The following is a 15,119-nucleotide window of genomic DNA, read 5'->3' as shown; positions in this document are numbered from 1 at the left end:
GGCTACCACAGAGAAGAAGAAGCGGGCCTGTTGCCATGGTAATGTCTTGGTTCCGGTATGTCTGTTAACCCTAAAAGTCCACCTGCCATTCAAGAAAGAATGTGAAATCTTCAGTTAGAACAGCGACCAAATGGTCTGCTCGTGTTCATGGAAGTCACAGCGCCACAGCATCTTCACAGGCTGGAGAAGCTACAAATACATTAGTAATGTGTGTGACCTACTTCGACTGGTCCACATCTTCCCTCAGCTCACCGCCAGAACCCCCCACAGAGTTCAATGCCGCCATTGCACTTACTGCTTGACACAGTGTGCAGGGCGTCATTCATCTCATAGCGGGGAGAGAGTGCCGGTTTTCATGTCAATGTCGTTGTAGCACAAAAAAGGAGATCCTATTTCAGTGTCAATTGAGATTCAAGATTTTTGGGCAGCCCTAACCATAACCGTAGATCTTGGGAGATCAAAACATGACGAGATTTCTAGTTGCTGAATTCATTGATCACACGCTAAACAGACAGGAACTCCATCATTTTTCCGGCCTCTACATATTGCCATGTGCATGTTTTCCTTGTCTTTCGTCTCCAAACAAGCAGGAGGTGGGCACATACACACTTCATAGAACAGCTTGGGGTGTTGCGAGCCGGAGTGAGACCTCTTGTCAGTCACAGCAAAAAAAGTGGAGCCTCGTGGAAAATAGATGATTGCAAAGCCAAACGCTCCAGCCCTGGTGTGGGAATATCAATGATGAGCAAGGTAAGCCCATCAACGAATGAGCCAGTATGCCAAATTTGTTCAAAAGTAGGTGCAACAAATTAAGATCCTAAACACATCCACCCGACAATGTGGTTTTCCCATGTCGAGGGAAAAACTACACACCAACAGTCAACAGTCACGTTTGATCGGCAAAGTAAATACAAATGAAGCAGTACAAAATGGCGTGTGTTCACAGACAGTGTAGTTTGGTACATCGCAAAGGAAATGCTTCTCTTTAGTTCGGATGAAAATGCAGTACAAACTGCCTGTGAGAAAATACAGGTCACAAACGACAATTCCACAACTTCAGAGTGAAAGATGACATTCCATATGATTATTATTTAATCGTCATCATAAAATTAGTGGTTTATCTGGTCCCAAAATGTAGGCAAAAATATATTTATACATAGTGAATAATATATTTATTTTGTTTTTGACACAATTATAAAAGATTTTAAATCTTAATATCTTAAATCTTAACCCTTTACAATAAAATACATGATATATGTATTTAATATTTATTAAATTTACTATTTAATGACAGTATTGTCATCGTCGACTACCAAGTGATATTTGCTGGTGAGACAATCACACCTGCAAAAGCAACTCACTGCTGCCACCTGCTGAGAATCATCCAGCATTGCACCTATCTTTTCCTTTGGAAGTAGAACCTCTTCAGCACGTGCTGACAGTGAGAGCCTAGACATAGAATAGATAGAGTGTTGAGAGGAGGGAATAGGATAGAGTGCAACCACTAGATGGCGTTGCTGTAAGACAGGAGGATTTACTGAACTGGAGCCAATCAGCAGGCTCAAAAAATGAATGTGCCAACAGAAAGAAGGAAGTTATAATCTGCAAAAAAAAACAATGACAGCAAGAGGTGGGAGCTTATTTTCGAGGAGCGATCGCATTACTGTGGGCTACGCCGCGGGCCACCCATAATGCATCAGGATTTTTTATGGTTCAGTATATAATAAATTGTAACTATGATTGGTTATCAAAAATGAATGATCAGGCTCCTACTTCCCACACACGTCCCAGCACTTTGTGTTCTCCCATAATGCTTTGCTGTTCCAGGCAGGGCTTCGGTGATCATATTTCCTTGTCTGCTGATTCCCTCTTTCCCCTGCTTCCATTGTTGTCCACAACTTCATTTTTATTCCCCGCCTACTCCTCTCCTCAATAATCTCTTCATCTCAGCGAGGGAAGAAAACATGAAGGCAAAGCTAATATGAATCTGAAATTGATATTTGGACAATATCGCCATATCGGTTATTGACAAAAAAGCCAATATCGGACATCTCTACTTTTTACACAACACACTCGCTGAAAATGCCAATTCTTTTCTACTTATCAGACTACATTGAAGTCAAAATCCAAGTCGGGTTGCAAGTCTTTGATGATATTGTCAAGTTGTGTCCAAAGTCATCAGAATTGTGACCCGGGTCTGCCGAGAGTCCAAGTCGCTTGACTCAAGTCCTCACTTCTGGTATCACATTACACGCAAGAGGGAACTAGTTTCCAAATGCATAATCCAATCCTTGGAAAGTCAAACACTAACTAATGAAGGTGTTTACATGCATTATAAAAAGCTGCTTTCAACCAAATTCATACAATATACAGTACACACACACACACATATATATATATATATATATTTTTTTCTTCTTCAGTAAAAGTACTGATTGACTGATTGTGAGCCTCATGCCTGCTCTAATTACCTAAAGTCTTAACTACTGCAATGGACACCAGTGCATTTTATCAGAACCTGAAGAGCTGGGGTATCGTGTGTCCCCCAAATCCCCTTGTCTGCAGGTTTCCATACATTCCTAACCTGCTTGCCACCCCCAACGATGTAAGAGCATTGTTACGCCGCGGACAGGAAACCTATTTTTATACCTGCAAGTGATCCGTGTGGGACTGGCCTCCGCTATTGTTTTGGTCAGTGTCCGGCGCTTCCCTTCATGGGCCACTGATTAGGGAAAGGGAAGAGACCTTGTGCAGCTGCCGACGCATCTCAGCGTCAAGCGACAGACAACCTGACAGCTCATTCATTGACTGACAGCTCATCTGGTGAGCTGCAAGTGCCGGCCTGTGTGAGAGGAGCACTCCCATTCATGAGTTCCACTACACCACAGAGATGCTAATCAGCTTTAATCGTTTGTTTGTTGTGACTCAGCACTCACACTGTCCGCTAAAGTGAGGTGGTCGGCGTACGGGGTCAGATCGTAATTTCAGTCCAAGAATTGACAGATTGACAGCCCTAGTTTTTTTTCCAATTACTTTATCAATCCGTATTGGGTAATATGGATGTAAAAGTGAATATATGGGTGCTATTTCCTGTCTAGGTGGGGTTAACAATGTTGAAAACACCTCAAACAGCAATGCAATAATCTCTCTGGAAAACACCGTATTCACACTGTTTTTATTTTGTGCTTTTAATTTGTTGTTGTAGGAAGCGACTTTTCTGATTGTGTTCAGTGCAGACACGACGAAACGAGCAGCGCTTTTATTGAGATAAAGGGCGTCACAACACAGCGGCCATCTTCATAAGCCCTGGGTTTCATTGTGCTTCTCTTTGTTTTCTACACAACATGTTTGGAATTTCATCCCCATTCTCATGTGTTTGTTTTTGGAATCTTTGCAGATGTTTTGTTATGTTTTTTAATAACACTATTATTGCTTTTCAGTTAATAGACCATAAAATAACTGGATGATCTTTGACTCATTGAAAACATTATAGGACAGACGGACTAAAAAGAGCTAAACACTGATTCAAAAGGTTCTGACTATTTCTGGCACTTTTCCCCGACAACAGATCTCGACCATAATTACAAATGTGTATGCCGACGACACTGCCTGGAATACCGTTGGGCGGGAGCAACTAACTCGTAGAAAAAAAAAATCCCAGTTACGACTGTTGACAATCGCTAGCAAGACAAAATGAGAAGAAAGGGGGCTTCTGTCGCAGCAAATATAAAGTAATCATGAAGTTGAGTGACATGGGAGGCAGGTTGAACCAAATAAGAGATAAACAGCACCATGACATGAAACGCTGAACAAAACACATTAAAGAAGTGAATAAATTGATAGGCATATCTCCTACATATTCCACCATGTTGGCCAACAAATTCATCTCACAAAAGAATCACTTTCTCCAGCTTGCAATCAATTCTCCCTGTGATGCTTCCTTTTCATCTAAGACAGGGGTGGGAAAACTGTTTGACTCGTGGGCCGAAAGGATTTAACAAAATTGACGGGGGGGCAGACTATATAGTATTTTACACGTATCAGTCCATTTTGACACGTATTTTACACATAAAAGTGTCATGCAATCTGCTATATGTGCACTTTGAGATCATTTATTTGATGTAAAGTGTGCTATGAATTAAAATTATTATTACTGCAAAAAAGGTCAGTAAGGTTAATTCATAATGCCACCTACAGAGAACATACTAACTCCTTATTTCTAAAATCACAAATACTTCAACTTGCTGATATAGTTCATCTTCAAACAGCTAAAAAAATGCATATGGCAAAAAAATGATAAAAATGTTAACTATATTAGGAAAGCAGGAAGTAAACAAATGTAAGAGTTAGTGATTGTAAAAGTACCAGATGGAGGGGTAGGATTTAATAAGCTTTGCTTCTTCCTACTCCTTTTGGACATGTGGAACTGGGAACTGATTATGGGATGCACTCAATTGGAATCTAATGCATGTTCAAATGAAATAAAACCAGTACCATATTATGATGTGCTTGTGTCCCCTTTTTTAGGAAAAAGGGACAGTTTGTGCAAACAACGGACCGCATCAAATAAGGAAATTGATAAAACAGCTACTTCCAACCATCAAAAGGTTGGCTCAAGCCATGATGCCAGGTTGTATGTTGAGTTCAAATGAAATACTTTGGAAAGAACAGGCGGGCCGTATTCAAACACTTGGCGGGCCGGATGGGGCCCCCTTGGCCGTAGTTTGCCCACCCCTGATCTCAGACATACGTATGCAGCTCAAGTAAAATGTATGTCAGTAAAGCTTTGACCCTGTGACCCTGTCTGGTGTGACACCTCATATGGGATGAGGGGGTGTTTTGGTCCCACGGAACAGAAGGCATAAGAGACGAAGACAAAGACTCAGCAGGGTATCTGATGGGACGCAGCTTAGACAAAGTGGGACATCAACCACAATCTCGATGTTCTTTTCCTCTCGAGAAAAACCAGTAAGTGGTCAGCGTGTGCTGAATCAGCATGCTAACTTAGACATATCATCCCAACGTTTACAGCTCTGGAGTAGCGGCACTTGATTCCGTGCATCGGCAGGACGCCGCCTCAAGTGTCTGCCGGCGGATTAACGCAAGAGTAAAAGCAGCGTTTGTCACTAATCCCCACAACTTTGACTCCCCATCAGCTGTTAACAAGAGAGAGTCACCTCTGACCTGAGTTTGGCCTGTGCGTTGAGCTGCACGCCGGTTCACGACCCCGCTAATTCCGGGGACAACAGTTGCATGTGCCTTGTTGGGATGTCATCATGATGACCGACCGGGCACTTTTTGGGGCTGCACACGAGGGAATGGGATTATTTGTGGCCTTTTATTTCAATTCCAATGGTTGACTGGCAGCATGAGTCACGCCCATCAAGCAATGACCTTCTCATGCCCACATCTGGCCATGTTTGACTACTTGTGGATGGCTCGCATGCAGCCAACGTGCTTCAGCTGCCATTTCACTGAAGACCATTAGAGTCATCACATCAAGACTCCGCCTCTCAGCTTCCACAGAGTACTCGTTGGGCTTTATGTGGAAAGAGGGCCTGCAGGGCACCGGATGATGATGATGATGATGATGATGACGACGATGCTGATGATGCTCAGAAAATACAAGCACTTAACTGAGGGAACTGAATGTCTGCAGTTGTCCCTAATCTGCATGGGGGTGGGGCTTGGGGGAGGCATTACGGACAAAAGGTGCAGGGACGGCAGCCACTGCGTTACATAACGGATGCTTTCAATCCGGTACAAAACATCCTGATGGGTAACAAACATCTGGTCACGCAGATGTTCAGAGACAGATATGTTTCTATACTGATTTCCACACGAAAGCATCCGCCACACATTCGTGTCGAAGTGCAAGTAAGCTGCAAGGCAATCTGACCAGCAACAAGGCAAACCTAAAATGGTTGAGAGCTGCCATTACATGACATGGCGGTCAGCAACACGTGAGCTATGGTGGAAAAAACACGTTGTACCCTAAATGGTTACTGGACAGTAGACAGATGTTTATCCCTTAAAGCTAGCACCTGCAATGACCGCCATTGATGAGAGCGGCCTAGAGAATAGCAGAGAAGAATAGAGAAGAATAGAGAAGAATAGAGAAGAATAGAGAAGAATAGAGAAGAATAGAGAAGAATAGAGAAGAATAGAGAAGAATAGAGAAGAATAGAGAAGAATAGAGAATAGCCTTACAGAACACACCCAATCCAAAATACGTGTACTGGTATAAAAGTTCCAGTGGTTAAATACAATAATATTTATCTGTGGCGGCGACCAGTTGGGCTCATGTGATGTGATGACAACCTCAGACTCCCAAAGTTGTTACTGTCCTACCTTCAATAGCTATGACGTGTTCCCGGATCTGGTTCTGAAGCAGCGGCTCCTCCACCCGCTCCAAAAGCTCATAGATGGAATAGATGTTAGGGTGGACGGACTCGAACCTCTGGATCTCGGCCCGAATGGCGGCCGAGTTGGCGAGGTGCTGCTGGTAGTTCATCGCCGGGACTGCTCGGGGGAACCTCAGAGGAACCTTCTTTGGTTTCCTGAAGAACGGAACACATTAGAGGTTCACTGCCAGACAAACATCTACTGTGGCATGATCGCCACCACGGCTGCTTGGAGGTCCAACTCACCGGTCGGTCCCGTCGCTACTGGCCGCGGAGGGCAGCTGATCCCCGGCGTCTCTCCGTTCCCGACTCTTGTGGGCTGACAGATGTGCAGCAGCCCGAGCACGGCTTCTCCATGTCCGGACAGCCTGAGAGGAGGCTGGGGACTTTGGCCTGGATGTTCGTTGTTCAACCGAACCTGGCAGAGCCACGTACGGTCAGAACTGTCCAACGGCCTTGTCGCTAGCCAACTGCAATTAGCTTGCTAGCTAGCTAGCTCGCAAAAGCTTCCAGTCTCGGGACGAAAACACCAGAATTCTGTGTCAATTTCAGACTACGACCAAGGACCGGGTTCGTGCCCTGCGGCGATTCTCTCGAAAATGTGACGGAATCAAAAGATCTGGCCCGAGGACAGCTGTTGGGTCGCACCGGTACGTGCGGGTCTTCCTGTCCCTTGTTTTGTCTGCCGCGGGGAGCTGAGTCCTTGGACCTCGATGGACTTCAGTGGATTCCCGGATTCCCAAAGTCCCTTTAAAAGTTGTGGATTCGGCAGCTTTGTTCGGTGCGCTCGGTCGTTGCCGCTTCCCGTATGCGGAGGTCCATCCCTGGTAGACTGGAGCCACAACACAGCAGCCGAACCACAGGCGTTATTCCCACAATGTGCTTCCTCCCGACGCGGTGCATTTCAAAATAAACCAGTCGACACGTGCTTTCAAAATAAAGTGTTGTACTTTGTGTGTGGGGGGGGGGGGTATTTTATAGCGTCACCTGGTGGGGATGTTTTACATAACATCCATAACACTGAGTTGTATACAGTATATTTCAGGATAACCTTCAGCCGTGTGACATAGGCCAAATGCTACTAAAACGGCACATTTAGCCCATATTACGACTATATTAGTAAAAGTCAACATTTTGTCTTAAAGTTTCATTTTTATTTCTACTTCGGATATTGTTTTTTGGATAATTTTTCAAATCTTTTAACTTTTTACTCGTAAGTCCTCTTGTAATATAACTTTGTTCTCATAATGTTTTTTATTTATTACCCTAAAATCTAATATTTTCCCAACTTTACTGAAAAATACATACAATTTCATTTTCTTATTGTATTTCTTATATCTTAAAAAAAAATCACAACAACAACAAAAAAAACTATTTCCTAGGAAGTCTTTAGGATAGCATCTTAAGAAAAGAAGCTTGTCAGGTGGAATGAAACCTTTGCTCATAAGAAAGATCCTGGCGTATGTGTTTGTCCGTCAGCGCATTTGGTCAAACTAAATGTGTTACATGACATTGAAAAAGACATTGCATCATAATTGACCTCTTTCTTCTTGCATGGTATATTTCCAAATACTGTAAAGCTGTTTATTTCTGCCTGCCACTGATACATATGTATGCTATATATGCTATATACCATATGCTATATATGGTGTAGCCATGCTGGCCTCCTTGTCATCAGCTCCATATTGATGACATTGTGCCACAATACTATTAACACATACAAACGTGTAGTACGCATTGTGTAACTTCTGGTTGCAGATATGCAAATATAGTGTTCGCCGCTGCTGCTGCTCAGATTAAGATCAAATGACGCCTTCGGCTCTTGAACCAAAATATCTCACTGTGTCTATTGTGTAGATGCTGGTATTTGTTCTCCATTCAGCAGTAAAATGTGAACTATTCCGTTTTTCTTCCTCCCGCCGCTCGTAGACTTGATACAACATTGGTGTTGTCTTAGCATGAAGTGTGTCGTCCACGAACTCTCCCTGTTAAGACACAGACTGCAGATGTTGATGGAACCGACATCACGTTAGCATCAAAGCTGTCAAAACTTTTTCCACCAAATGCTGCGTCCTGAAAAATCGGAGGGGGCCTGCTTTGATCCAGATTATGTTCATAATTTGGCTTTCCCCAAAGTGGAAAGGGGATCTTGTTTCTGTTGTTCGCAGACAATGTGGCCCTGAAGGCCTCATCAGGATGCAACCTTCAGCGTTTTCTGCGTATAAGGTGTTATCTTTGTGCAGCCGATGCAGATGTCAATACCTGCAAATAAAGCTGAAAGGCTCTTGGGTCTCATATTTGTCTTCTCATGTCAAACCCAAAGGTTTTCAGTCCACAGCAAAAATGCAGGAATTGACTACGCGGTTCCAATACGTCTGGAGGCCAGTGTGTGCTAAGCTATCTGAACAAAACATCCACAGCTTAGCTTAGTGACCAGCGACAAATAATATATGTAAATATGTCTAATGACACAGGGCCAATTACAGAAAGACTTTGGACACTCCTGGCTTACATTGAACATCTGAGCTTGCTAAAACCAAGGTGGAACAAGATGGAAGGTGTTTTCTCACCGTGCTACTGGCTTTTTCCCCATTGCACCACACGTCCATGGTGTCCTTCTCTGTGGAGTACAAGCCAAATCAATGAGTGGCAATGACCAAGGACACACACTTTAGATACATTGTATGGCCCAACGACTGCTAATCCACCCGGCACTACAGGTCAGTTCCTCGGAATGGTGTGTGGCTCCTGGGTAACATGACATACAATCAAGGGACTTTGGCCCTTTCGGCTCCAGAACTACTGAAGTTAGTAAGCTACTACAGCAGACAGCGCCGCCAACTGGGATGAAAGTTTGGAGGGTCGTTGCTGAAAAAGACTTAAGTGCGTGTTTGGAATGTCGTTGCAAAATATCTCATACCGAGCACAACTCGCCAGTTCTCGCCATCCACACAGAGGAGCCACGTCTTGGTGGTCTTGGCCTTGTTGTCCATAAACGTCTGCAGGCTCTTTCCGTCCACATCGAGCGTGTACTCATAGGCCAAGCCGCTCATAGCCTCGATATTTATGGTGGCTTTGGTGTGGGAGCCTCCGATGCTAAAGGTTTCCTTCCCAACTAGCTTGAACATCCAATCTCGTCTGATCACTTCCTGTCAAAAAGAGGAGAGGATTTGGTTTGGTTGCCATGAGTCACAAATCCCACAGCACTTATTTGACTCATTAAAATGCTAAGTATTGTAATGAGTAGCATTGTGTACCATAAATTGATGCCACCATTTTGTCCCCCACAAAATAATGTGCAGGACTGCACGGCGGACGAGTGGTTAGTGCGCAGGCCTCACAGCTAGTAGACTCAAGTTAAATCCCACCCTCAGCCACACTCCGTGTGCTCCGGCTTCCTCCCACATTCCAAAAACATGCTAGGTTAATTGGCCACTCCAAATTGTCCATAGGTATGAATGTGAGTGTGAATGGTTGTTTGCCTATATGTGCCCTGGGATTGGCTGGCCACCAGTCCAGGGTGGAAGACAGCTGGGATAGGCTCCAGCACCCCCGTGACCCTGGTGAGGATAAGCGGTAGAAAATGAATGAATGAATGAAAATAATGTGCCCCGCCTCTGGCGTCCAGCAGCAGGAGCCCAGCGTTTGGTTTTCAGTGACATTATTCGTCACTTTTGGATCACTGGTACCAGTGACCCCCCCGTGATAAAAACAAGCTCGGTGTTTATGAAGTACTGTATATCTGAGCATAGAGATACTCACCTGCCCGTTGACATAAACCACGCGTCTCCCGGTGGTGGTGCCATGAGCAAACCCAATCCTGTAGACGCCATCACTGAGCGCCACCTCCCATGCAGCCACCAGGTCCCCGCCCAGCATCCTTCCTGTCAATGCTGCAACACTGGCTGGACTGAGGTCAGCTGGTCTTGTCTAGGAGAGGACGTATTGCTGACTCAGCAGCAGGTGTATTACTGTAAGAAGCTTGTACAAATACAGTACTGCCAGGTACCCATCCCCTCTCAAGCTAGCTAACCAGCTGACGTATGAGCTCAGACAGACATTGACCTCGGATACTAACCGGACATGGACTGGTCGTTGAGGAAGATTTACAGCGCCATCTGGCGGACAGAGAATGAACCACAGGGGGAATGTTTCCAAAAAGACAAGTGAGGTTGTTTTATTATCAAATACGTCTACAGTGGACACACTTATTATTATTTTCATGTTCACACGGTAAGCATTGGAGTCGTGACCAGAGCTGTGAGCTGTGTTCTGATTGGGGAAAAGATGACTTCCTGTGAGTTAAAACTATTCAGGCTAGCGAGGCGACCCGCTTGTGGCACTGATTAAAGTGGCGTTTAAAACAAACACAGGAAGTCCAGTTCATCTGGTGGCAACGTGATTGTCAGGTGTCTGCAGCAGCGTGTTCTTAGCGTGTTCTTAGCGTGTTCCCAGGTTAAAGTATGCAGCAGCGCTTTTTCTTCTTCTTCCCGCTTGGCCCATTTTTGTCTTTGCTCTCAGACATTTTCTTCTTGCGCACCTCACGCATAAGGTCAAAGAAGACCTGAGAGAAACACAGCATTATGGACGTCAGCGAGGGTGCTCAACATCGGGTCTAGCTCCACCAGTGCACGTGTGTACCTTATCCACATTGGCTCTGGTCTTGGCGGAAGTCTCCACGTACTGAACACCCCACTCGCTCACTTTCACTGCCGCCTCCTCCACAGACACCTTTCGCCTGTCCTCCAAGTCCGACTTGTTGCCAACCAGCAGCATGGGAATGGCATCCTCTTCCTTCACACGCAAAATCTGCTCCCTGAAGGACATCACACAGCAAATATCCCTCAATATGGCCGCTCGCAATCTAGCTGACAATGCACACACCTGAACTCGGATGTGGCAGCGAATGACTCTTGCTCCGTGATGGAGAAGACCAGCAGGAAGCCCTCCCCGCTGCGGAAGTAGTTGTCTCTGATGGCGGCGTAGTCCTCCTGCCCCGCCGTGTCCAGGATGTCGATTTGAACATCCTCACCATCCAGGACCACCTTCTTCCTGTAGCTGTCTGCCTTGGTGGGTTCGTAATCTTCCACAAACTACGAGCAAAGAAGCCATCAAGTGAAAGGAGACAACAGCGTCTGCTTGGAAACCAAGTCCATGTCCACATTAAACACACACGATTCCATCCACACGCAGGAGTAGGATTTTGTCCTTAAAAACCGAGATTTTGGAAAACTAAGGCCAGGAAAAACATTTTTAAAGATCATTTCTTAGCGCCGCTGCACGGCGGTCGAGTGGTTAGCGCGCAGACCTCACAGCTAGGAGACCTGAGTTCAATCCCCCCCTCGGCCATCTCTGTGTGGAGTTTGCATGTTCTCCCCGTGCATGCATGGGTTTTCTCCGGGTACTCCGATTTCCTTTTTTTTGGTTAATTGGCCACTCCAAATTGTCCATATGAATTGGTTGAAAGGGTTGAAAGTGAATGAATGAATAATCAACATCAATCATCAACAGTAGGTATGAGGATGAGGAAATGATGCATCTGTTGTATACTTTTATCAACGATAGACATACGGTGCTGTAGCAACACTAGGGTGCTCCGATCAATCGGCCGCTGGTCAAAATGGTCGGATTTCCATGAAAAAGCATGTGATGCCGATGAATGCCTTTCACTTGTAGCGCATGTTTGCCACTCACTCCCCCCCCCCGATGCGTGCCAGGCGTGCCAAAGCCAAAACAATCATGTCTGCCGTGTGAGACTTAGCTGTTGTTTGTAAGAGTGATATCAATTTTGCACCCTGCAAAACATGACACACCAGGGTGGTACGTTAAAAGGGTTTAGTTTGGTGTGACATTTGGGGGGGGGGCACTTGGCAGGGCGTGGTGAGTTCTCAAGGCTGGCAATGCGATCATCGGTCAGATGGCGGCTAATTTGAACTCCAGACACTTGCCCATGTGGGCGTAGCAGTTGGAGGTCTACGGCGGATAGCCCGAAAAGTGGTTGGATTCATCGGACCGGATGGACGGCCTTCGTCGGCGGTGGAGGACATCAGGTTTGCTGACTGGCTCCTGTTGGAGCGCCGTCAAGCTGTGTTCTCACGTCCAAAGTGTTCTGAAGCAAGGCATTCATCCTCCACGTTTGACCAGTTGGAAATGACATGCTTACATTCTTTTATGCTAAAGTATAAAGTGAAAGTGAAACCGAGCATTCAGAGCCATCCCAAAGTTCTTTCAGGGCTCACTTCCAAATGTGCGAACCTCATTATGTGAAACTTTGGCATCGTATTATTCACGTATTCGTATTATTTGTGTATTCAACAAGAAAATATAACATTCTAACTACATTTATAAATAAGAAATGATAGGTCCCCTTTAAGTATCGCTGAGCCCTAACGGCCACCGCTGCACTAAAAAAAAAGTCATATATTTTATGTGCAGATTCAAACAGACGGCAAAGTGTATTCCACAACTGCGACCTTCCAATACACTCTGCAGCACTCGGACAAATCCTGCAGCCGGTAAATCGACAAGATTTGGGCTGAATCTTGCAAACTCACCTCGTCATACATGAACTGTAGCGTGAGGGCGGACTTGCCCACACCTCCGCTGCCCACCATGATCACTTTGTGGAGCGCCAGAGATGTCTGGTTCTTGTTTTTGCCAGAGGCCATGATGCAAAAGCCCAGCGGCTCAGAACTCCCACTGAAGACCTGCAGAAGCCAATAAATATCATAAACCATCAAACGAAAACGCCAATAGAGAGCAGAAGGGTCACTGACGAGCTTCCATCATCTACAGTTGTATTACCAATAGACAGATGCTTGTCCCAATGTTAGAAAAGTGTGTACCAAATTTCCCTGTGGGTGATCTGAATAATGAATGAAGCTGTGTGAAAAATTTCAAGTCAATCATGTGGTGTATTTCTCACAAAAAAATACTTGCAGCAACATAATACGGGTGCATGTTTTGCCAAATATTCAAGAGGAGAAGAGTCGGCTTGTACAAACAAATACACGTATGTACATAGATTAAGCATTGAGTCATTTGTGGCCCGCAGCTCCTTTTTTATTGTCCCGTTGAGTAAAAATACAATTACGCATGGCCTATATAAGAACATTCCAAAGAAGGTTTAGTGCCACATTAATAATAATTGTAACTATTACAAATCAGGAAAAAGCCAAAAGAAACAAATAAAATTACCAAGGGAATGTACCTTTTTTTTCTTTAAATATTGTGTTTTTTCTATGTGTTATTTTTTTCAAATGAATTGTTTTGTTTGAAATTTGGAGGCCTTATGAAGACAAGAAAGAAGAACACCAATCGTCTGTAATGCAATAATGTTCTAAAGTACTGAACATCTCCGTCCTTGGACCTAGCCGTAGTGAATAATGAGGGTAAACTTTGAACAACTTCGCTTTAAAGCCAAACACAGAATTGTGTCCAGCTGTTTTTGATCAAAGAGGAAGAAGAATTGAAAGCGTGGCCAAAGTGCAGCAGCTTCCCCTGTGAATCAAGCTGACAGCCAACTAACAAACTAGTTCCTACAAGACACCAACTAGCTCTTCTATGTTGCCGCCTTCAAACCCAACCCCGATTGTGATTGGATGAACGCAGATGTAGGACACGCCCCCGAGGTACGTGGTTGGCTGCAGTGAGTCACGCTCACATGACCAGCCCAGATCTAGCTTTCTCGCCCTCAGGAGGAACAAAGTTAAAACGACGTTATGGCTTCACGGCACAGCAGAGAAACACAGAGCCTCCTGAAACCGTAACAAATGGATCACCACACTCACCTGCTAGTACTTGTTTGGCTTGTTTATGAAGTTATCCGCCATAAACCGCGAAGCGAGACAATACAAAAGTTTGACCAGCTCCAGCCTTTGCGCCCCACCTTGTGGCCGAGGCAGCCAAAGAGAGAATGTGCAAACAGGAGGACTCACTCCGTCAGTCAAAAATGTCACCAGTCGGGGAGGAGACTGGGTACCCGCGGCCGTAGCCATAGCGACAGATTACTGCGAAAACTTGCCACAAAAATACTATCTCAAGTTCTGGATACCCTAAAACACTTAAAACCTAGCAATTATAACATTGCACTGAATTGGACAGATTTAAGAACGCCGTGACTGTTGCGTCTGTGGAAAAGACCATGAGTGAGACGTCTTCTTATGTCTCTTTGGGTACGTTGACAGGATATGACATCACAGGATTCCCTGTCTTTACGAATTCAGACATGTTCAAATTTTGTATTGATGTGTAAATGTTTAGGTCACAATTGACTGCACTATATACGAAGTAGATATGAGTTGAAGTACTGTTCCGGAACGCGAATTTAAAAGCAGCAAATGAAACGTAGATATATTTTTGGGATATATATTTTTAAACTAAAATAAAGAATATATCACAATTTGTCTGTAGCTACACTATAATAATGTCAGTGACATCCATTCATTTATTTTCTATGCCGCTTATCGTCACTAGTTTTGCGGCTATGCAGGAGCCTATCATAGTTGTCCTTGGGCGAGAGGAGGGGTACACCCTGGACATATATATGGTATAATTGTAATGCAACTCAAAATAATAATACCGATGACTTGGTACTGTCGGCGGCAATTCTTATCGCTGCAGTTTTAGCATTTGGACAAAAGATGGCGCCATTTTACCACTTTGCTTTCATCGGACTGACGGACATGACTTGCAGACGGGCTGGCTTTATCTTCT

General features: G+C 44.7%; 2 protein-coding genes and 1 pseudogene across 4 annotated transcripts in view; all 3 read right to left on the bottom strand.

The window, feature by feature from the left end:
* Nucleotides 1–7,274, bottom strand: part of agap1 (ArfGAP with GTPase domain, ankyrin repeat and PH domain 1) — a 60,596-nt gene extending 53,322 nt beyond the window's left edge. For 2 of the 3 annotated variants that reach the window (XM_058051252.1, XM_058051253.1), the window contains exons 1-2: nt 6,651–7,274; nt 6,352–6,560 (exon numbers count right to left, since the gene is read on the bottom strand). In XM_058051252.1, the coding sequence (XP_057907235.1) occupies nt 6,352–6,514 (163 nt within the window). In that variant the 5' untranslated portion in view covers nt 6,515–6,560; nt 6,651–7,274. The remainder of the gene's footprint in view (nt 1–6,351; nt 6,561–6,650) is intronic. The other variant, XM_058051254.1, reaches the window with a different exon arrangement.
* Nucleotides 7,275–7,435: 161 nt separating this feature from the next.
* LOC131104269 (fas apoptotic inhibitory molecule 1-like) lies at nt 7,436–10,414 on the bottom strand (annotated as a pseudogene).
* Nucleotides 10,415–10,600: 186 nt separating this feature from the next.
* Nucleotides 10,601–14,348, bottom strand: LOC131104268 (ras-related protein O-RAL-like). The gene is made up of 5 exons (XM_058051274.1): nt 14,195–14,348; nt 12,959–13,111; nt 11,289–11,497; nt 11,046–11,220; nt 10,601–10,968 (listed from the first exon to the last, which is right to left on the bottom strand). Exons 2-5 carry the CDS (start codon nt 13,070–13,072, stop codon nt 10,861–10,863), a joined length of 606 nt encoding a protein of 201 aa, XP_057907257.1. The 5' UTR covers nt 13,073–13,111; nt 14,195–14,348; the 3' UTR covers nt 10,601–10,860.
* Between the last annotated feature and the right edge of the window lie 771 nt (nt 14,349–15,119).

This window comes from Doryrhamphus excisus, chromosome 16 (assembly GCF_030265055.1).
Source record: "Doryrhamphus excisus isolate RoL2022-K1 chromosome 16, RoL_Dexc_1.0, whole genome shotgun sequence".
NCBI classification, from domain to species: Eukaryota; Metazoa; Chordata; class Actinopteri; order Syngnathiformes; family Syngnathidae; genus Doryrhamphus; species Doryrhamphus excisus.
This window is presented reverse-complemented; position numbering and strand designations above follow the sequence as displayed.

Bases quoted from the DNA above. Each gene is read 5' to 3' on its own strand.
- LOC131104268 (XM_058051274.1), bottom strand. From the start codon at position 13,072: ATGGCCTCTGGCAAAAACAAGAACCAGACATCTCTGGCGCTCCACAAA. The intron at 11,498-12,958 runs GTGAGTTTGCAA...CTTTGCTCGTAG, and splicing joins TACAGTTCATGTATGACGAG to TTTGTGGAAGATTACGAACC. The intron at 10,969-11,045 runs GTACACACGTGC...TGTTTCTCTCAG, and splicing joins CCAGAGCCAATGTGGATAAG to GTCTTCTTTGACCTTATGCG.